At 40.0% G+C, this 24,027-nt stretch overlaps 1 protein-coding gene across 1 annotated transcript in view; it reads left to right on the top strand.

Annotated features, from left to right (window-relative positions):
* The window catches only part of CDH13 (cadherin 13), a 608,253-nt gene that overhangs the window by 530,677 nt on the left and 53,549 nt on the right, over positions 1-24,027 (top strand). The window contains exons 8-9 of the mRNA XM_065416779.1: positions 13,084-13,266; positions 13,691-13,944. Of these exons, the coding sequence (XP_065272851.1) occupies positions 13,084-13,266; positions 13,691-13,944 (437 nt within the window). The remainder of the gene's footprint in view (positions 1-13,083; positions 13,267-13,690; positions 13,945-24,027) is intronic.

Raw genomic sequence — 24,027 nt, 5'->3', positions numbered from 1 at the left:
CCAAACATAGGACTTGCTGCAACTTGGCACTCCCAATCACCTTGCTGTAGAGCTGAGTGATGAACTTGATTTTTCAGTTCTCTGGCAATTCTGTAAAATCAAAAAACAACAACAACAACAACAACAACAAATCAAACAAAAGTGTGGATGAAATAATCATTGGGTATGAGCCATTGAGTGAGAATAACCCTCTAGCCTGGTGGTTAGGGTATTCACCTGTTGGAGGGGAGACCTGGGCTCCAGTCGCTAGTCCGATGGACATTTACTTATTCATACAAAGAGGAGACTGAGGGAGGCCCATCCCCCACTAGTCTGGTTGTTAGGGCACTCACCTGGGAGGGTGGAGATGTGTGTTCAGGGTCCTGATCCAGGGTGGGGATTTGAACTTGGGTCTCCTGCATCCTAGGTAAGTATCGTAACCACTAGACTATTGGGTAAAAGGTCAATGACGGGTTTTGTGAATGATACCTGAATCTATTCCCAAAAATGGACACGTCAAAATGGTTTAGACATTTCCCAGTGATTTTTTCCTTTTGATCAAAATAATTCTCCAATATCAATACAGATTAGCTAAATATTTTGGCTGGCCCAAATCTGTATTTCTCTGTGAAAAAAAAGTTGGGATAAAAGATGTTCACTTAGCACTACAATACTGGAGCAGTTAGTAAACTATCCAAGCCCACCTCTGAACATGAACTAAACTGCCAAGATTTCTGAAACCTGCTGCCATGGAATAGCATGTGTCCCTAGGTTATTGGTCAAACTCCCTTTGCTTGAGAGACATCTAAAATTAGACTCAACAAAGCAATAAAACACACTCACATACAATGTCCAGCAGGGTTCTTTCCAAGCCCATTCTAGAATGTGCTAGCAGAAAAAAACACAACCTTAATAGCAATTCCTTTTTTGTCTCTCAGTGAGACAGTTCCTTCTCCTCCCCACACAGAAGCTCCTGGTTTTATGAGTGAAAATATCATGAGTAATTGAAGTTGAAAACCCCACTAGAATATCAAATTAGAAATTAAGCTAAAATGCTCATCAGCCAAAGCATAGGAATTCAGAAAAAAAATTCCTAATGCAGTGGTAGAAATACATTTCTCTAACTGCTTCACTAAGTAAATTGATTGAATTAAATGTACTCTGTGGTGCTAGCTAACCTTTGACCCCTGGTTACTTAGAATAATCAGGAGGCTAATTATCTTGGCACGAGCTAAGCTCCAAATGATCAGAAACACTGTAGGGTTCAGAGAGCCTACACCAGCATTAATCAGGATGTCATCAAGGTTTGATTATAAATCCTAAAGATCACAAGACTGATAAAACACTGCTTAATTTGCTGAAAATTATATATCTATGTATTAACCACCAAGCCGAACACCTGAAAATTATTGCTTTTTTAGGAAGAGTTGGAGTCAGGTGTCTGTGCTTTCAAACATCCCACTGTTCAGTAATAAATGTACCGATCAGCATCAGCACAAAAGCCGCATTAGCCAGATTAAAAAAGATTTTGTTCTAACGTCAAATAGATTTTGATTTTCCTATTGGGGTTTGTAGCTCCATTGAAATCATTCCTCATGTTTCACCTCTCTCATTATGAGCTTATTTGGAGGCAAGAACTGGCATAGTTTTCTGCCTACCTGCTAATGCAGCAGTATTCTCACTTCCAAAGGGAGAAAGAACTGCAGGCTGCAGCGTGTCATATAGCTATATACAGAAATTAAGTGATGTTTATTGTCCCTTAACATTATTTGCCATAGAACTGTCAGGCTCAGTTGGAAGTGCTTCATATGGATCTGTGCCTTAGGATCCAAAATATTTATTAATGGGGTTACTTGCATGGTTTTGCTTGGGAAAGGTTCAGAATGTACTTATCTGTGGGGATGTGTTTGTTATTAATAGTTTGCATAAATACTAAGAATAAAGATAGATTTACAGATGAAGAAAGGGAAGAACCATTCAAAAGGAGGACTAGCATAACTGTTTAGTAAGCAAGTTTTCTTCATACAAGTCCTGATCCAGTGTCATAGAGTTTAAGGCCAGAAATGACCACCAGATTGTCTAGCTTAACCTCCTGTGTATCACAGGCCACCAACACCACCCACACGCTAAACCCAAAACTAGACCTAATGTACATTGAGGCCTGTGAACAGAGGACACACACCCACCCACCACCCTCATTGATGCAAATAGGTTTTGGCTAGTCCTCAGGGTCCTTCTAATGCTTGTCACCCTGACCTACAAGTATAACATCCCCTTTTATTCTCAGCAATGTGTAGATATTGGCTATCGTATTAAACTGAGAGAGATAAGGAGCCTCGTCAGTGCTTTGGTACTTAGGTCTACAAGTATCTGTAGTATGCTGGATAGTTTTAGATAGATTTTTACATGAAATTATGTAAGGCATTATGTCATTCTGGATCTATGCTCTTTGTTCATATTTATTTATAAGCACTCAAGTGATTATTTCTCCATCCACATCAAAACGTGTGCAGGATAAGTGATGGAAAAAGGAATGATTGTGTTCTATTAGGCTGTGTGCCTTCTGAACGCACTGTTAAGAAAATGTAAATTACAGGCAAGAAGACGAAAGTGCATTGAATGCTCCCTCTACAGACATTGCAAAGAAGAAACAGTACCACAAAAGTCACTCTGAAAGGAGATGTTTAGTTTTCCTTTTTCACTATATACTTTTCTTTCAAGTACAGATGAAATGAGCATCTAAGAAAGGAGCTGGACAACGGGGAATGGAGAATATAGGTTCCCTTAAAACAGAAAAGAGAGACTCCATTTAGCATATCTTTACTTTCTTCCTGACCTACCTCTCTTTTACTCAACCTCAGATAGTACATCCATTCACTCCATGCTTCAGTCACTCCCCATCACAGCACTTCCCAGTCGACATTTAATTCACACACACTTTCACCTTGTGCATGCACCATCTGCAAGAGAACTCCTTGCAAACTCTGCTTTGAACACTGCCTTCACAATGCCATACAAGAAGGCTTGCATCATTCTGAAGTCACAAGGTCGGTGAGATTCCATTACATCTATTATTGCTTCTCCTTTTTGACCTTGGGAAGGGAGTCTTTTTGTGCTGATAGAGTTGCAAACCCATAGTCCAACTGTCCCTATTAGTGTAATGATAGCACTGCGTTCTTCAGAATGTTGGCAATATGATAAAAAGTACCTTCCCATGAAAGGAAAAGAATAGAAAAAGAAAGAAATAACTAATCATGAAAGTTCTCCTACTGTAATCCTTAAATGATTCTCCTTATATTACGGCACTTTGATACACCACTGCGATTTCCATTCAGTGAATGCTGCACAAACAGGAGATATGACAGATAGTTTGATGGAAACTCATGTACTTCCTCTCTGAGATTCTGCATATGATAGAGAATCATCAGCTTGAGAAAAGAGAGTCTTCGGCTTGCCTGGAAGAGTTGTTATGTGCAGACAGTGTGAAATACCGTACCTCTGGCCAGAATTTCCCTCCCTTTTACCTCCTACTTCCCCTAGAAAATGGATACTGGCTAGAAGTTTGTTTCAAAATTCAAACAAATTTTGTATTATTGCACATAAAGCTACCTCCTTCCGTCTGTACCTCCTGGCACACTATGAAACTTTCCATAGTTCTTAACTGACTCCAAAAAAGAATTTTCAGACTGGGCCAATTTCATACATATCTCTGCTGGAGGGGCTTGTAAATCTAGGGCATCTCACCCACGAGCTGGCACACTCTGAAATGCCAGAAGTTTGGGGAATTGATTACGTTTCATTGCTAAAATATTCTAGAGATACAAGATGTTCTGATGCATGTATGGTGCTCGCCAAGGACCACAGGAAGAGGCTTAACCACTGTTGAAACATCTGCTGTTGGCAGCACGGATTGTGATCAGCTGCAAGTTGGCACTGTGAATAACCATCTTCACGGGGAAATTGGTTCTTTAACAGTTGAGAGGTACTGTCAGTGCAAAAAGTGACACGATATTAGATAGGATGCTTAGGCTTCTTATCTTATTATTCAGCTTCTTTTTCTCATCTATCCCAAGGATTCTGCCTTGGAAAGGTCTCACAATTGGATGTTTTTCAAAATATGCACTAGTTCAACCATAAATTGTGTGGCTCGATGCTGGTGGAGTTCTAAAGGCCAGGAGGTCAGACTAGATTATCCTAATTGTCTCTTCTGGCCTCAGAGTTTATGAATAATTTGACCCAATGTATATGGCCTAGACAGATATTTCTCAATACTTAGCATAATAGATATGAATATTTTTCCTGTTTGATTTCTAGGAGTGGAGTCACATAGGAGAATCAGACCAAGAATGCCCTGTACTTTATTTTTGTTGTCAATGTGTTAGCAGCAAGTACATGTACTATGTGACTGTGTTTGGGACTCCACAGTGAAGAGTTAAAGAAAATAGCAGCAAATTATCCTTTCATCAAGTAATAATTTCCTTTTCAGTTCTGAATGATCATCAGCTTGAAGTTCTTTATCAGCCATGTTGAAATTATTACATCTCCTATGTTTGGAAGAGTGCATTTCTTGACATTTTATTTTCTATTCAAATCTGTACTCAGCCCTAATAAATTTTAAGGCTAGCAATCTACTTATTAATATATTCAGAAGTACAATACTTACCATTCAAAGCTCAAATCAAATAGGGGTGGTGAGCTGATTTATGTTTTTAAAAAGCAACAGATGCAATTTAATCTATTCAGAAATTATGAGTTCACAGAACATTAACTACTGACTGTGGCAGTAGTTATACACATGACCTTTATTACACTAGAATTTTAGCTGGCAAAGTTTGCTCCCTGGTCACATTCAGAAATATTCTTTTGTTTGTTCTTTCTTTCATTGATTTGTCATTATATGTATTGGTATGTATATAAAAACAGCCATTAGATGTTCCCTTCACAAGCTCTGGGCACTCCTTCCAAAACATAATCTTCACAACAACAAAAAATTGCATTACATCACCTAAGTCCACAGGAAATGCCCGCACTACCCATTTTCCACATAATCAATAAAATCAGCATGGATGCATTTCCTTTACCATAGCCAGGAGGAGATCATCGACCAAGGACACATTCTCTCTTAATCCCCTAAATCTCCAGTCCTTCCATTAAATCGACCTTCCTCTGCTACAATATGCAGACTACAATCTTAGCCTCCTTTTTCTTTTAAATCATCATTCAACTATGCGGTACCAGCGATATTAAAATGCCTCAGAGTTTCTCCATAAAGGGGAACAAATTCTGCACTGCAATTCCTACTGCCGTCAATAGGAATTGTAACCATTTAATAGCAAAAAAAAAAAAAAAAAAGTACAAATGCATTCAAAGTGATGATGGTCAATTTCATATCTTCAAGAAGATCTTTCCTAATGTACAATTCAGTTATTTTCTATGATCACTTCCATCCCTCTTGAGAATATTCTGTATTAAGAAGAAAATAAGGAAGAAATATCATCAGTTTATAAGAAATAAAGTACCCAATAGCCTGAACTATTACAGTAAAACAGTGAAAATTACTGAAGGCTACTCAAGTGATTTACATTTTGCACTCTGCTCTTTAACAGGATATTGCATCTAGTTTACGTCGTCAAATCCTGATCGTGTTATAATAATAGCTTACATTTTCATAGCACCTCTCATCTAAATGGTTCCCGACGTGCTTCATATATTAATGTACAAACTGTGCAAGGAGAACTTTAAATACACTATGGTAATACAGCTACGTCTAGGGTGAAGTACAGCAACTGTCTGTGTGAGCACAGTCAAGGCTACACACCACTTAAAGGGCAGGTCTACACTAACCCCCCAATTCGAACTAAGGTACGCAACTTCAGCTACGTGAATAATGTAGCTGAAGTTCGAAGTACCTTAGTTCGAACTTACCTCGGTCCACACACGGCAGGCAGGCTCCCCCGTCGACTCCGCGGTACTCCTCTCGCCAAGCAGAAGTACCGCAGTCGACGGCGAGCACTTCCGGGTTCGACTTATCGCGTCCAGACAAGACGCGATAAGTCGAACCCAGAAGTTCGATCGCTCGCCGCCGAACTACCGGGTAAGTGTAGACCTACCCAAAGACAGTAAATGTCATTAAAAAAAAAAAAACACAGGAGAGAGTTCTGAGGGGAGAATATAATTTTCCAAAATGCAATTTGGCAAGGTCACAGTGTTAACAACAGCCTTATTCATATGAAAAGTTCAGTAAATCTTTAATGGTCACAGCGGGTCATGTCCTCTGTTTTACATTGAACACTGTGCCCCCTAACACCATGTCAGGGCATTTGATCACTATTGGACTCAGCAGGAAAAGTGATCAAATGGATCACCGACATCACTTTGTGAAGCACCCATATGTTAATTGAACATTTCTATCCAGGCCCTAATCTGGCAAGCTTGGGATGTCTGATGGGATCATAATGCCAGGTGATTTGGCTTATCATTGGCCAGAAAGTCTGGCTTGTCTCTCCAAGTGAATTCCACTATAAATGTCAGCAATTGACATTCATGAGATTCTCTCTGCTGAGTTCTTTGACACAGCAAACCTGTGTGATCACACCAAAGATCCATGTGTCCTGGGAAGTATTTTAGGCATAATGCCATAGAAAACCTGCTAGCGTCTTACCAAACAAATGCATAAATACTATATATGCACATCTCACAGCTACCACTGAATAGCAACACGAAAAGATAAAATATACAAAAAATATAAAATATGGTACTCTAATAAACCTAATTTGCAAAAACCTGCGTATCTAGAACTCGTGGTTTAAATACAAGGGATTGTGGGAAAGAATAGATGTGAGGTGGATCTAAAGGGTGGTGGTGGGGAATATAGCGGATTGATCTCCCTCTGGGAGCTTTCTCTATGGAGCTGTGTGTATTAATATATCTCATCATCTTTCATCATTCATGAGATCTAGACAGGAAAACAAACACCATGACGATAACCCACACAACACCTTCAACTGGAATGGTGCTCTGATTAATGAAAACTGACTTACAGTTTTAATTTGGTTGTTCTTGAGTGGGGCCGACAGTGTGTGGAATCCTAATGAGCCTTGATATACAGATCATCAATTCAAGCACGTTTTTCTCACATTGCATTTGCTGTTCATTGCAGCTCTTTACTTCGTGCTGGGTTGGTGTCCCAGTCTAAGGCAGAATTTGCTCAATGGCCTTACAAAGGGCATATCTTCATGCTCATACTCATTGCTGGATACTAGTCACCCATGGTACCCCAGTGCATTTATTATTATGCACCATATGGACACATCATAAATAAAATCTCACCTATTACAGAAACTTTGTTACAATTTTGGCCAAGGAGTCAATTTTCAGATCGTTTAAGGTAGAGTGTGGAGTTTTGATCAAGGGCTAGTGTTTAAATTTGCTGATGCTGCAGTCCCATTAGCGGATCTCTTAAGATTTCAGCTCCAAATGGTGAAACTCCCCTAAGATCTGTTGTTCCTCTGATATTTTTCCCATCTTGAACTGCACCGAATCAGTAAAATTAGGCCCTTTCCCCTTTGGAACCAAAACTTTAAATTGTATTGTTTCATTATCCTTTATAATAATTTAGAACTGCCTTCCCAGTTCCAGGCCAAGGGGGTTAGATTTGAATGTTTGGTTTGAGCCCATCTCTAGAAATAAGGCATATAACGCTTTTGAATGAGTTAAACTTACAGAGCCAAATCCTCAGCTGTAATAAATGAGCCTAGATCGCTCCATTGACTTCCTATGGCAACTTACAGCAGCTAAGCATCTGTCTCAAGGTGTTCTATTTATAGATTTTTTTTTAATGTGGGTGCTGATGGCAGCAGTTTAAATAAAGTTCTGAACTCATCAATTTTGTTCTTAATTTATAGTGGTGCTTTGGGGATGTGTGGATATTTAAAATGAGTAAAGTCAATTAACTCACGATCTAATTATATGTGTTAGCCACTGTGGGGGGGTTTAGAGCACGGCAGTAGCTTTTCCCTATTCAGCACCCTGTCGTAAGAGTGTAAATCTTGCATTTTGAGAGATGATGAACTTATCACTCTGTTTCCCCATTTTCAAAACTAGCTTGAGTTCTGAGTTCATTTTTTTTTAACCCTTCTTTTTTTGCTTTTGGCTTTTAAGGGGGAACCATTGTTACTACAACATGTTTTTCTAGTCACTGGGGAGTCTGTTCTGTGTATAAAAGGGCCCTCCAGACTAGAATGACACCAGAGGTTGTCCTCCATATAACATATACTGTATTTTTTGTCCATAGTAAGAATTTCTCTCTCCCTCTCTCTGCTCCTTCTTTCACACTCTCATATGAGTGATAAGAGTTTTCACATTATCCATGTACTAACTTGCAGAGCCAATGTGATCATTTATCATGCACGTTTGATCACTTTGCTTCCTAATCCATCTCCCCTGGATTTATTCTAAGAGTATGTCTTCACTACCGGCTGGATCGGCGGGCAGCGATCGATCCAGCGGGGATCGATTTATGATGTCTAGTCTGGACGCCATAATTCGATCCCAGAGCGCTCTCCTGTCGACTCCTATACTCCAGCTCGGCGAGAGGCGCAAGCAGAGTTGACGGGGGAGCGGCAACAGTTGATTCACCGTAGTGAAGACACCGTGGTAAGTAGATCTAAGTATGTCGACTTCAGCTACATTATTCACGTAGCTGAAGTTGCATAACTTAGATCGATCCCCCCCCCCCCAGTGTAGACCAGGCCTAAGAGTTCGTCTACATGGGGAAAAACCCACAGTAGCTGATGGGCACTAGCTGGTGCATGTAGCTACTCCACACTAACACCCCATGTGAACACTCTTACTGCGCACTAAAAGTACCTTTGAGCACATCAGCTTAATGCACTTTGGAAGTGTGCTAAACTAATTTGCCTAGAGGAACATTTTAGTGCACACTCAGTTTCCTAACAGGGAGTGAGTCTGGAGTAGCTAAAGTGCTTTAAATTCACACCCTAGCTTACTGTGTCTTAACTTCCCCATGTAGACAAGCCCTAACATTCCAAACTCTAAGCAGCTTCAAATAGTCACTTGCTTTGATGGTCATCTGAAGTGCGTGTAAACTGCAGGACACCTAGGTTAATGTAACTTGAAGGTTGGAGTTATCAGGTTTACATTGTTGTCTTACCCAGAGGAGTTTCAGTTACTTGTCCGACTGGTATCAGAAGCGCTGAAGGTTTCTGGCCACACCAGGTCTAAGTGCCCTTTTCTGAATTGCTAACTCACTGTCATTGAAGCCGCTGGGAGTTCTGCCTGAAAAAGGAGTAGGCAAGAGTGCCGAGTACATAAGAGAACCATTCTCCGTTAAGATATTGTTAAATCAAATGTCCTTAAACTGACTTTCGTGTTCTGTGAACTGGCTGAAAAACCTAAGAATCTCCGCCAGCTTTTCCATCAGAGTCCAGCATCATAACGGGGGTGTTCTTCTGTATTTACCTTAAGGGCTAGATCTTCAAAAGGACTCAGCTCCGAATTAGGCACCTAATGAAACGTGACCACGTTTTCAAATTGCTCAGCACCCAGCAGCTCTTGGTATTCTTGATGGGAGCTGCAGGGGAGTACTGAGTGCATATGAAAAATCTGTCCACTTGATTGAGGGGTGGCATTTTCAAAAACACCTATGTGAATTAGGAGCATGAGTCCCAATCCCTCCATTGGGCCTTGACCCTGCCTTTGTTGATGTCAATGGCAAAGCTCCCATTGATTTTAATGGTGCAGGATCATGGCCTAGGGGCTTAAATAGGAGCAGAGCTCTCTTGAAATCTGGCCCCCTATTTAGGTGTCTAAATGGGAGGTGTTGGGTCCTGAACACCTTTGAACATCTGGTCTTTGCAGTGCATGTCTAGTAATTGTACAGAGCCAAGACTGAGAAAAAGCTTAAAATATGGAATCTGCTGATCTTTTTTTTTTTTAAAGTAAAAAATGTCAATAATAGTAAATGCTCATCTTGCTACTGAGTTGTGGCTGCAGTGGGGCTGGAAGAAGTGGAAGCACCTTGAGAATGGGAGCGGGGGCATGAAAACTCAACTAGGAACAACTAGGGCCATGTGCCACATGCGTCCTCTTTTTCTCCCCCTCCCCCCCGCTTGCCTTCAATATGTGTATGGGGCGGTTGCTTCTTTCCCTTTCCCTTCTCCCCACCCTCTGTACTTCAGGACTCAAGGAAGGGAAAAGCTATTGTATGCTGCCTCTTGGCACTGGAGACTCCCCTGCTCACTGCTGCTGCCATTGGTCAGTGGTGGATGATAATAGGAGGGGAAAACTGGAGGGGAAGGAAGGTGGCTGCTGTTTGCTGCCTAGGCAAGTAGCTATTTTTGGCTTCCCAGTACAGTGGCCATGGGCACCGCCATCCATGGTGAGGGCCTGTGCACCAATGTCTTGCACACCTTAGAGCACCCTCATGTTATCTGTGCTATCTCCAGCATGAAGGAAGGAAGTGGGCTGGGATGCTGGTTTTCAGGCAGGGTGCCCTGACAGGCCTGAGTGTGTAATGGGCCCATGGTGTTGACACCCACCCTCAGGTTTATAGTCTACACGGGCCACTGGTGCCAGTTGAGACCCACCTCTAAGAAATCATGAGGCAGTGTGATATTGGGTTAGAAAATGGTCTGGTTTTAGGTCCCTGTGACCCAATGGACTGCCTGGTCATTGATCCTGAGTACAACAATGCATGGTGAGAGGGTACGCCTCCATGTCTTGCATAGCCTATTGCTGGCTTCATCTTATCTCTGGTGTGGAGGAGGGAGGCTGGGCAGGACTCTTGCTTCCAGTCAGGATCCCTGGGTAGGCCTGAGGGTGTAGAGGGGGCATGTCCTTCGCACTCACCCTCATGTTTGCTGCCCTGGGGCCATTGGTGTGCTAGTTGAGGTCTGTACTGGAACAATTCCACTGGGTAGTGTGAGGTTGTGGCTACCCAGTTTGTTAATAGTTGTAAATAAAGTTCAGGCCTCCACATTTAACCATACTGTAGTGTATGTTTCCCATTGTTCCTGGGTCAACAGCCGATAAACTTTGCAGGGCTGCAGAACTTAAACTGTTAACAGACTGGAGAGGGCTCACTACTGAATTTGCTAATTCAACAAATCAGTCATGGGACTGCACTTGGAAAGCTGATTTTAACAGAAGTTACAGGTGCTTAGCACCTCTGAGATTCAGGCCCTAAATGCTACAAGAAATGGTGGATTCTTTCAAAACATGAGACCCGAAGAAGTGTGCTTTATAAGTTACAGCACTTTTCTATGTGGAGTGGAGCAGCTTCTTGGTAACCATTGCTCCATTATATCTGAGGTTCTTAAAATACTGTATTTTCTTTTGATCCATTTGAAGTCAAGTTAACATATTGTTAAAGTATTATTTCAGGTTAATTAAGCTGTAAATGAGCTTAATGATCTGCCTGAACCGAAGCTCAATAACAAGCTATGTATTAACTCCCAAAATCAAAAGAACCTTTAAATTTCTTGCCAACTGTATTGAAGACGATAGAAACAGACAATCAATAATGTTGCCCTTCTTAGAAAATCAAGTCTGAAGCTGAAGAGCTTGAAATAAATGAATTTTAATGCATGCACTCAGATTCTCCAGATAAATTCAAAAAGGGCATGAGAACCTAAGTCAAGTCTGTTGGAAAAAAATGAAAAAGAAGACACTGAAGACAGAAAAAGACATAGTTGCCTCCCCTATATTTTAGTATTGGGGATCAAATTGTACCTACAAGTAGCCAGATTGCAAAGTCTATATTGTAATAAGCTTATAGTTTAGAACTTCTGTCTTGGGTAATATTTGGAAATCCCTGCAACCTCTCAAAATGTTCTGTTATTATGGGGGAGTGAGGTTGATAAGATAGAGCAAAGGACTTGTCATCACTACTCCTTGGGCAAAAGTATTCACACTGCTAGAGTTGCATAATGGATGAATTTTGTCCCTGGGAATAAAAAACAGTATTGCCACTGACAAAGCAGCCACAGGCAAACCAGTTAGGGGAATGGGGGCTACTAACATTAGTGAAGTTTGCAGGATGGGGCCATTGAGGGGCTAATCCTGAGAGATGCTGAGATCTCCCAGCTCCTAATGATCTAAATTTGAACTGCAGGTGATCTGTACTTCTCAAGATTGGGCCTTGAGTCTCTCTGAGCCTCAGTTTATCCATCCATAAAATGGATATATCAAAATTCTTCCCCACCACAAGATCATGGAGAGATGTATTCATTACATTAATTAATATAAAGTGCTTCAGCTGCCAGTGCTTTAGAAGTGAGAAATGTTATTGTGTCTGAAATTCATGAGCATCTGCAATGTTTACCTAATATACTCCTGCTAAGTAAGAATAGCGTTCATATACAGTTTGACTGGACCATAATCAAGTTGTAGATTACCCAGGTAAGATTTGGTTAATTGACCTGTAAAATAGCTGCAAACTTCCCATAATGACAGGTCTTCCCTCTGAAAAGAGAATGTAATGCATGATAGTTATGGGAACTACGTAGTAAAATGAACCACAATTATTCTATCCCAGAGAAACTCATCAGGGAAAAAGCAGGACAGGGACACAAGTCAAATATTTTATTTATTTATGACACTGTAATGAGCAGTTAAAAGAGGGGGACTTTGTAAAAAATCAAAAGGCAAGAATCTTAAAAGAAGAATGAATCGTGTTCCATCCATCCTTTTGCTTTCTCAGTTCTGAATATTTCTTTTTCCAGTAGTTGTGCACTTCCGCACCGCTGTGTGTTATCTGTAGGGCATTAACTGAAGTTACTAGATGATTTTTTTTTCTTCTCAGTCAAGTGCTTTCAAAGGATGTTTTCTATCACATTGTTACTTATCTACAATCTATCAAGAACAGAGGCAGTGCAGTAGTAATACAGTACCTTACTCTTCATGCTCTGGGAATGTATTATTTATGGACTATGAAATTCAGTTTCACTCAAGTATTACATCTTTCTCCTGATGTAAATAATTAATGCTGGCTTGAACAAAAAAACATGTGTGTGGTCATTACTAGAAAATAGTAACTATTATTATTGTTAATAATACTAATACTAATAACAATTATTGTTTTAGTTCCACGCCACAGTAAAGGAAGGAGTCACAGGAGTGATGGTGAATTTATCTGTTGAAGACCGCGATGATCCAGCAACAGGAGCCTGGAGAGCTGTGTATACTGTTATCAATGGAAACCCAGGACAGAGTTTTGAAATCCATACCAATCCAAAGACGAATGAGGGAATGCTCTCTGTTGTTAAAGTAAGGACAATTTGCTTTTGTATAATTTATTATTACTGTGAGGTGCATTACACATGAAAAGGACCAAGTACTGAAATTAGCTAGTCGAAAGTATTTTGTTGGCTAGCAGTTCAGTTTAGGCAATACATGTCACTCCTTTTGTGTTACAATAACCCTGCTGGATCCTGCTTACTGGAAGCTAGTAACTCTGCTACTATGCTAGAGTACATGGTGTGGTTTTGTCGTGTGGCTATATATACACAGAGAATGAGACGGAGACAACACAACTTGTCTGGTGCTGAACTTGGACCAGCCAGCAGGATGTAGCCAATGATGGTGATGGAGGCGCTGTCCCTTTGTGGCTAATTCTGTCACTTACAAGCTTGGGTGAATGTTATACGTGCTCTTTGCATCTGGTACTCTGATTTCTTGACATGTCTTACAGCCTTTAGACTACGAGATCTCAGCATTCCACACACTGCTGATCAAAGTAGAAAATGAAGACCCGCTGGTTCCAGACATAGCCTACGGCCGCAGTTCTACAGCAACAGTTCAGATCACTGTTCTGGATGTAAATGAAGGCCCTGTTTTCCACCCAGACCCAATGACAGTGACCAAACAAGAAAACATCCCCATAGGCAGTGTTGTGTTAACAGTAAGCGCCACAGATCCAGATATCTTGCAACACCAGACTATTGGGTGAGTGAAATATTCTTTACTCTAAGTCTACCAAAAAGTGAATACAAATGTCTGTTGTGCCTGCAGAGCTTGGCTGTTAGTACCACATTCAATTAAATTCATTTGGGATCTGGATTATAAGGAGTGAGGATTTTCTTTTTCATAATGAAGAGCTTCATTATCAGGAAGACAAAGAACTACATGAGGCAGGTGACAATAGTTTTCCATGTTATAAGTTACTGCAATAGAACAAGCCAGTGCCACAAGCGGTGGAGTGAAATAGTTACGGTACAGAGTTCTTAGAATGATTTGTAACCTGCTTCTAATTCCTTCCCCCCCTCCCCATCCCACCCCTGCCCAGGAGATCACAAGAAAACTGTTGTTGTTGTTTTTAATTTTAAACTAGTTTATGAGAATAATTTCTCTGTTTTTCAGATGGATGAACCAGGCTTATATTTATTTCTAACGTCTTTAATGAAGTAATTATTATCCACCGAGATTCAAGGGCTACAGGGATAATAAATGCTCCTCAACTAAGCAATGGCATCTAATAATAAACTTACTTCTGGATAAAGGCCAACTAAGAGAAATGCAAGGATCATAGACTCACAGAAATGGGGGGCTGGAAGGGAACTTGAGAGGTCATCTAGTCTAGCCCTCTGCACTGACACAGGACCAAATAAACCTAAACTACCCCAACGGGTGTTTGCCTAAACTGTTCTTGAAAATTTTCAATGACAGGAATCCCACAACCTGCCAGGAAGCCTATCCCAAGACTTAACTATCTTTAAAGTTAGAACGTTTTTCTCAATATCCAGTCTAAATCTCTCTTGCTGCAGATTAAGATCATGACTTCTTGTCTTACCTTTGGTGGACATGAAGAACAACTGGTCACCGTCCTCTTTATAACAGCCTTTAACTTTTCTCATAGGTTAGGTTTTCTAAACTTTTTATCAGTTTTGTTGCTTTCCTCTGGCTTCTCTCCAATTTGTCCACATCTTGCCTAAAGTGTGGCGCCCAGAATTGGACACAATACTCCATGTGAGACCTAAGCAGTCCTGAGTAGAATGGGACAACTACCTCCCTTGTCTTACATACAACACTCCTGTTAATACACCCCAGAATTATATTAACCTTTTTTGCAACTGCATCACATTGTTGATTCATATTCAATTTGTGATTCTCTATAACCCCCAAGATCCTTTTCAGCAGTAATATCACCTATCCAGTTACACTCCATTTTGTAGTTGTGCATTTGATTTTTCCTTCCTAAATGCAGAACTTTGCACTTGTATTGACTGAATTTCATTCATACCAATTGTCCAGTTTACCAAGGTCCATTTTCATTCTTATCCTATCATCCAAAGTGCTTGCAACTCCTCCCAGCTTGGTGTCATCCATAAATTTTGTAAGCACACTCTCCACTCAATTATCCAAGTCATTAATTAAAATATTAAATAGTACCAGACCCAGGACAGACACCCAAGGGAGCCCACAAGATTTGCTGTCTCAGTTTGACAGTGAACCAATCAACACTAATCTACAATTCCTCGGATCCTCTGTGTTCCCTTTTTAAAAGATGGGTACTATGTTTGCTCTTCTCCAGTCCTCTGGGACCTCACCTGTCCTCCATGGCTTCCTGAAGATAATTTCTAATGGTTGCAAGAATGCTTCAATTAGTTCCTTAATGCATCCCAGGGTAAATTTCGTCAGGCCCTGATGACTTGAATACATCTGACTTATCTAAATACTCTTTAACCTGCTATTTCCCTATTTTGGCTTGCATTCCTTCCCTCTTGTTGTTAATATTAATTATGTTGAGCATCTGGTCACAATTAACTTTTTTAATGAAGACTGAAGCGGAATAGGCCTTAGGCACCTCAGCCTTTACTTGTTATTAGCTCTTCTTCCCCCTAAGTAGTGGACCTACACTTTTCTTTGTCTTTTTCTTGCTCCTAGTGTATTTCTAGAACAAATTCTTATTGCTTTTTATGTCCCTTGTTAGATGTAACTCATTTTGTGTCTTGGCCTTTCTGATTTTTTCCCTACATGCTTGTGCTATTTTGTAGTCATCCAAAGTAAATTGTCCATATTTCCACTTTTTGTAAGATTTCTTTTTGATTTTCAAGTTATTCAAAAGCTCCTGATTGAGCAATATTCATTTCTTCCTATTCTTCCTGCCTTTCCAGATTGTTTCCTGTTCTGCCTTCAATATTGTCTCTTTGCAAAACTGAACTCTTTTTTCCCCTTAGATATGCTCCCTTAGATATGGGACTTACCTACATGTTCTCTGAGTTTGTTCAAGTCTGCTTTTTTGAAGTCCATTTTCCTTATTGTGCTGTTCTTACTTCTTCCTTTCCTCAAAATGGTGAAATCTATCATTTCATGATCGCTTTCATTTAAACTGCCTTCCATGATCAGATTCACAGCCAGTATCCCTGTTTGTCAGAATCAAGTCTTAAAAGGCTGTCCTTGGTTACTTCCTCCACCTTCTGAAACAATAAGTTGTCCCCAATACTTTCCAAGAACTTACTGAAGATTTTGTGTTTTGCTGTATTACTTATCCAACAGATGTCTGAGTAGTTAATGCCCCCACCCCTCATTACTTACCAAATTTGGATGTTTGTTATTTGTTCTAGAAATGCCGCATCTACCTCCTCCTCCTGATTTGATGGTCTCAAATAGATCCCTACTATGTTTCGTTTCCCCATTAATCTTCACCCAGAGATATTTAACTGGTCGGCCTTTCACCTCCTCCTGGACCTCAGAACAACTGTATATATTCTTGATGTATAAATCAACACTTCCTCTTTTTTCCCCCTTCCTGTTCTTCCTGACCAAGCAATACTGCTCTATAGAAATATTCCAGTTATAAGGTTTACCCCCCTCAAATCTCAGTGGTGCCAATTAAGTTACTATTTAACTTGTGTACTAAGCCTTCCAGTTCTTCCTGTTTATTCCCCATATCCCTTGCAGTTTCATGTAGACTTTTAAGATGTCAAACAGATTCCCCCACTCTTTTCCATTTTGTTGCTTCTATGACACTATTGTCATTTTTCATTCCCTCCACCCACATCTTCTAGTCCTCTATCAAGGTCACCTTTTTATATCTACCAGTGGGCTTTTGTCACTTGTCCCCTTTTGAGCCAAATTTAAAGCCATCTTCTCTAGGTTGGCTAGTCAGTGTCCAAAAATACACTTCCTCTTCTTGGTCAGGTGGACCTGATCTCTTCCCAACAGTCCTCCTTTTCGGAATAGCATCCCATGGTCAAGGAAGCTAAAGATGTCCTGTCAACACCATCTGTACAGCTTTGCACTCATCTCCAGGGTGCATGTGTCTCCACCTAGGCCCTTATCCTCAACTAGGAGAATGGAAGAGAATCTCATCTGCACCCCCACCTCCTTCAGCCTTGCTCTCAGAGCCATGTAGTCAGTGATCATGTGCTATGGGTCAGACCTGGCAGTATCATTAGTGCCCGAGTGGATGAGCAGCATGGGATAGTGGTCAGAAGGACGGATGAGCCTTGGCAAGCTTTCTGTAACATCTCAGGTGCAGGTTCCAGGCAGGCAGTACGCCTCCTGTGTCACGTTAACAGATGGATGCTTCTGTCCCCCTCAGAAGGGAGTCCCTGACCACCACTATCTTATGTCTTCTCCTCTTGGGGGTGGTGGCCATGAGCCCCCAGCCTTGGGGGAGGGGCAGGTGACTTCTCTTCCTCAGCCATTGGGGTCTACTCCTCTCTTGTTGCCAGCACAGCATTCTGGACTGAGTGACTCACCCTCTGTCACTCAGCCACCTATAATTGCTGGCCTAGTTAAAAAAAATTACACTGCCCTCACTTCAAAGAGCCCCACTTGAATTCAGGTGTTAACCCATCTAACTGCAGGGCGATCTAGCCCAGACAGTCAGCAACTGAGCCTAGATTTCAACCACACCATACCACACAGCAAACCAGTAAATTAACCCAGAGTCCTACTAACCTGGATGACAAGATCCTAGCACAGAGAAGGGCTAATTTTTTGCCCGCCAAAGTTAATCCATAGCAGGAAGGCAGAAAACCCCAGAGATATTCAGCAGCTGGCTAGCTCCCTTAGCTGTCTTCCTCTCATCAGCCATGTGATGATGTCTTCTATACTGTAGAAATATAATTCATCCATATACACTGTCTCTGAGGAGCAGAGTTGGCAATTATTAAGTGCTGCCATCTTTTCATATTTAAAAATGGAGAATCAATTTTAAAGCTATTTTATGGCATATGATTGCTATGTTCCTGGGGTGAATCTCTTGAGACCACAGGCTATATTAGGCAGCTTATGATGATGATCTACCAGTGTTCTGGGAAGGCTCCTGTGGAAAGAGGAAAATAATTTTTCCAGTCCAAAAAAAGCAGATTATTTTTACAGTTAAAAATGGTTCCTGGAGTCTCTGGTGAACTGGATGAAAATTTAGAAAGAACACACAAGTCAGACAATGATGTTAGTCTCAAAATAGCATTTTCTTTGAAATGATGTTAACTCTACCTTCCTGCCTATCAGAGGAGGCGTTTCAATCAGATGCTTAGACACTTGAGCTGGACGAGGGAAGCAAAACTGGGTGGAGCGAGGATGTAGAATGCAGAAGGGAGGACCAGAGGCTGTAGCCTGGGGAGTCCCTCTACAGATCAGCTGCCTTGTCGGTCATTAAAGATTGAGAGGGGGCATGTAAGGAGAAAAGTCAGTGAGCAGCCACTCTTTGTAATATGCTTCCCAGGAGAGTTTCCAGTTAGAAATGGAGCCTTGTTGCAGGGAATTGAAGATGAATGGTAGAAAGGTGCCATAGAATAATGTAAGAGCGATTGAGAAACATTGTGCTCTGATTTCCCTATGGATTCTCTTGGGCAGTGCAGTCTGTGACCCCTTCTCCTGAGTCCTTACTGCATGAGGTTGCAAACACCATTTTCATGAAGGAAGAATGATGTTTTGACTTTATGATAAACTTCATGGAGATTTAGAAGTCATTTTTTACCCTTCTGTATTTCCTTTTTTCCATGAGAGGGAGCAACAAGGCCATGGATGTAGCTCAAGCGGTGTTGGCCTGCTCCTATATTCCTTGTTTACCCTACACTCCAGGCAAAGTCAGTTGAATCTTTGAGTGCCCAGTGATTGCAGGGCAGGCACTAAGGCTCTACCTGTAGAGACCAGAATGCCAATCCATCTCAGATGTGTGGATTTGTCCATCATCACAAGGATTGTTTAGAAGTGACTGGCCACTTCTTACGGAAGATTAGTCTATGGATCATTAATGAAATTCAATGTAAATAAGCATGTATCAGCATAGTGTTGTGAAGGACTGGACTAGGGCGGGGATTAAAATGATGTGAATATGAATTTAAACAGGTAAGAGTACTCAACATTTAATGTAGGGGGAAAAGGTACTGCATATAATTAAAGATTTCAATTCCCTGCATCATCTCAAAAACATCTAGTTAATAGACTATGAATATTTTGTTTTTCTGTATCAAGAGTACTTGTAAACTTTGTCACTTAAAAATCAGTTTATCTGAAGGATGGATCTTAACTGATGTCATTTCCCCCGTTTTTTAAACGTATTTATTTATTGAATGCATTTTTAGCCATTCATTTCATTTTAGTCTTTGCTCCGGGGAATTCTTATTTCATTCACTATTGTCATAGCTTTCTGTTGATGGATGGAAAAGAGCTGTGGAATTTCTATCATGTCAGATACAGCAATATGACCCTCAGGTGCATTATTCAAAGCCTGACTCGTAGAAAAAAAGTCCCATATTCCCTTTGGTGTTGGTATTGAGTTTAGCATATACAGGGCTAAATTTATTGATAGTTTTAAGTATTTTCATGGGAGCTATTTGATAAGAAAAGGCTCATTAATTATTTGCAATGTTTGATCTTGTTCTGCTAAGAGAGCAGCCCCAAGAGAATAGGGAGTATACGTGAAATGGGTTAAGAAAATCATGCAGTAGGTTTTTCTTATAATCCTGAATCTGCTATCTGTACTTCTCAACCAGACTTGCTGATTTTGCCCATTTTTTTAATGATTATGTTGGGAATGCAAATTATAGGTGGTATTAGTGGATCGCTGGGAACTCTAGTTTGCTTTTCAAATAGCATATGTAGCCTGCCAAACAGCACAAATCCTTTTGCAATCTACCACTAGTCACAACCTGCTGCAAAAGACTCCTGAAATTCTGAATAATAATAGCTCATAAGCTAAATGAAAGGTTCCCAGAGCTCACAACCTAATGTGGACAATATCTGCACTGCCAAAAATTGGAATTTTCTTTTACCCAAAAGAGAGGTTTTCTTCTCTCATGCTGAACATCCAGAAAAAGCAAAACAATGAGGTGTAGAGGGCTGAGAGTGGATAGTGATCATATACAAGGAAGTATTTTACAAGACAAGGACTATTAATTTTATAAGGAGAAAAACAAATGGGAATATAATAGAAGTATGGAAAATAGTGTGTGACTCAGAATAGACTAATCAGGCTGTATATATCTACTTTTTGATACAAGATATAGAAAACACTGAACAAAATAAATAATAGAGAAAAGGAAGGATTTTTCATGCAATGCAATGTAATTAAGCAGTGGAACTCACTTCTGCTGGGTATTATTGAAGCAAATAACTTATGAAGAGTCAATAAAGGATTAGACATTTATATGAAAGGGAAAAGCATTTGCAATTTAGCTAGGGTAAAATTGCATATACTGTGGAAAAATGCTCTGTAGTTCTCACCAGTGGATGTACTGGTATAGTAAGATCAAATTTTCAAGCAGGCATAATACAAAGTGCACATTCACTAAGCCTTAATGGGCAAGTGCAAGTCATGGTTTGTGTGTGCATGCCCACATCCCTGATCCATGCGTCTGTGTGAACCGCATGCCCAGGTCCCTGATCTATGCATCCATTATTCCCAACAAAATACATATGTCAGTTGCAAAATGTATGTCTGTACAGATAGAGGTCTGAGGGGTTTTGTTCACGTCACCCACCTTTGTTTTCAGCGTATTGCAGCTAATGTATGAGACCATTCAGTGCCAAAAAGGTATTTTCAATTTGCTGTACCTACAACTAGGAGGTGCTGGTAGCTATTAGTAATTACCACCAACATAGGTTAATTTACTGTGTTCAGTGCAACAACTACACTTTAAAAACCATGAATATAACATAAAGAAACATTTCTGTACCATGGTTCCAAATCAAACTGAATCTATTCTTTGAGCACCAAATATCTGAATCTGATTTAAATGACTTGTCTCTTTGGAAAACATAGCTTGCCTTATAAAGATCCTATAGGCATCTGTATTTTTGAGACAATTTCCCTTCTAGTTCTTCAACTTGAAGTATTCAAAGACTCCAAGTATTTGCAAGAATCAAAACCCATGAACCTGTAGATCTAGATATGGGTCTGCATATGGTTAGCAGTGCACCTGCATTAACATTCAAGGGATGTTATTAGAGTTATAAACATCATACTGGGAACTAAAACGCACAACCATGCACTGCAAGAGCCAAGTCCAATTGTGCCTTTAGTTACATCTGTTTAAATCTAGAGTAATTTTAATTTCAAGCCAGGCCTTGGACAATCCTGTCCTGATCTGTAGTCAATGGAAAGGCTCTCCTTGAGTACAGTGGAATTTGAATCAAGCCTTCAAAACAAGAACCTGTAAACAAAACCAAAAGAGTTTCTCCCAATTTACACTAATGTAACTGAGAGCAAAATTTTGTCCCTCTGTGTCCACAGGGAGAAAGCAATGGAACCAGTTAACGTACAATTGCAATTTTAAGACTAATTAATCTATATTAACCTATATTTTTTACGGAAGTATTCAGTTCCTTCTACAGCTTCCAACTTTTTATTATAATAATAATAATAAATAATAATAAATCCAGAAGCCCCCTTATTAATTATAATCCAACAATTTATTAATAGACTGATAATGAAGTTTCTCAAATTTGATTTCTTAATCAGGGATCACTGTTATTTTTGTGCCAGATTTAAGAGTTTAATTTTGGGTGCCTCTTTCCCACCTCTGAAATTTTAATCAGAAGTTTCAAGGGTATGTGTCAATGAGAAGTTAAAGGCCAAATTTAATAACATTTTCTACCTTGGGAAATTAAAAGAAGAGCCTTGGTTTCTGAAATCCATTATTAACAATAGATCTTAATTAAACATAGTTACCGGCCTCAATAATTTGTCTGCATGGAGAGATCAGTTTTGTCATTTCTTTGCTCTTTGGATTCAACAAGTCCAGGATACACAATAGTTAGACTTCAAACTAAGTGTAACTAAGTTGTTTACTGCAGTGTGCTTATAATTTTTAATTAAAGCAATGCTCTCTGGTTTCCTGTTTTATCATGGCAATATATTTTTATTACCTACTCTGCGCTAGGATTTTTAATTATTTATGTAAGTATATTATTGCAACTTTCATTCTTGGTAAGTGATGTGACTGGTTGCTGTGGAAACATCTCCAGGAAAAAAAATAGTTTATGGAATACAGCATGTATAATTAATTAAATAACAAAATTAAAATGGCCTTAATTCATATCTGACAAGATGTATTTGAAGCTGGAGTGCTTAGAAATAGAACCCATGCTAGAATGAGGCTCATAGGAATGGAAACTTTATCAAAATTATATGCAATAATTTTGGCAACTCATCTGTAGTCAATCCCAGTTGATGCCATGTAATATCAAGGATGTCTGAATAGATAGCTGAAGGCCACTGTCGTAGTTTGTACAGCACCTAGCGCAGTGCGGTCCTGATTCATAACTTGGGCTCCTAAGTACAATAATACAAATGAATTAATAAATAATAATACTGATGAGGTCTCAGCTGCATTACATTGAAAGCCAGTGTGGTTATTTTTTAGTAAATATGACGCATTAACAATCGTAAGGTCTGATTCTGATCTCACTTACAATGCGTTTGAAGTCAGTGGAAATACACCAATATGAAACCAGAATATCTCCAGTGGCTTTGGTGGTATGGCTCCTGATTTATACTAGTGACATTGAGATCATAATCAGTTCTTGCTCTTCATAGCATGATGTCCAAATAACAGCTGTGTATGTTGAAATGTAAAACAGACTTTGTTTTACTTCTTATATTGGACTTGAGCCTTAGCGCAAAACACTGACACATTCTAATGGGGCTACTTTCCTGAATAACAGACTGTGAAAGTAATAATGCTGAGCCGTGGTCTACACTACAAACTTATGTTGGTATAACCATGTCACTCAGGGGTGTACCGCTGCAGTGTTGTAAGTGTTGACAAGCCCTGAGTCTCTCAGGGCATGAGTTAAAGAATGATACTTATTTTTTAATATCTTTGCTCAAAGTGCAACCGGGCAGCAAAGTGTCTACTAAGTCCATTGGTGGTTACTTTTACAAGTGAGCCAGATTTTGCTCTGGTCCATCTTCAGGAACCTAGAGTCAGTGCTTAGTGCAGTCCACTGAAGTCAGTGGAGACCCTGCAGATTTCTGCTGGTGTAAGTGAAAACTGCCATGTTTCATCTTTGAAAAGATGGAGCGGTTTCCTAACGACCTGTAAGGTAGTGTTGAGACTACATTAAATGTGAAATTTGCAAGCTCGGTGAGTTCATCCTGACTTCCAAACATTGGAGAAACTAAGCAGATTTCAGTGGAATAAAGTAAGAAATGGTTTACGTCTGTTATTCCCATTTGTGCTGCCAGTTCCTAGTTTTATATGTAGTGAAATCAGAAGTTATGTATCATTAAACTAATTCAAGAAATGTATTTCATTCTCTGCTGCAAGTTGGGTTTTTTCAAGCAAATCTGAGCACCCTCTGTCCAAGAATGATGAGACTTCAAACAACATTCCTCGCCAACTGTTAAGGGATTAATTTTGCATACTCTGAGCCTTTTTTAAGACACACTTTTATTGTAGGCATGGGTCAATAAACTTGCTTTAGGTTGCACTGCAATCATTTTAAGGAAGTACTATATAATGAGAGAGGGACAGCAAGTCTTAAAGTAAGAGTGCATGCTTATGAAGTAATACACACAGTCCTTGTTAAATATGTCTTCCCGAGTCAGAAAGGGTTGTCTTTGGACCCCTA

Source organism: Emys orbicularis, chromosome 14, assembly GCF_028017835.1.
Source record: "Emys orbicularis isolate rEmyOrb1 chromosome 14, rEmyOrb1.hap1, whole genome shotgun sequence".
Classification (NCBI taxonomy): domain Eukaryota; kingdom Metazoa; phylum Chordata; order Testudines; family Emydidae; genus Emys; species Emys orbicularis.
The sequence above is the reverse complement of the archived record's forward strand: the minus strand, read 5'-3'. Positions and strand labels throughout refer to the sequence as shown.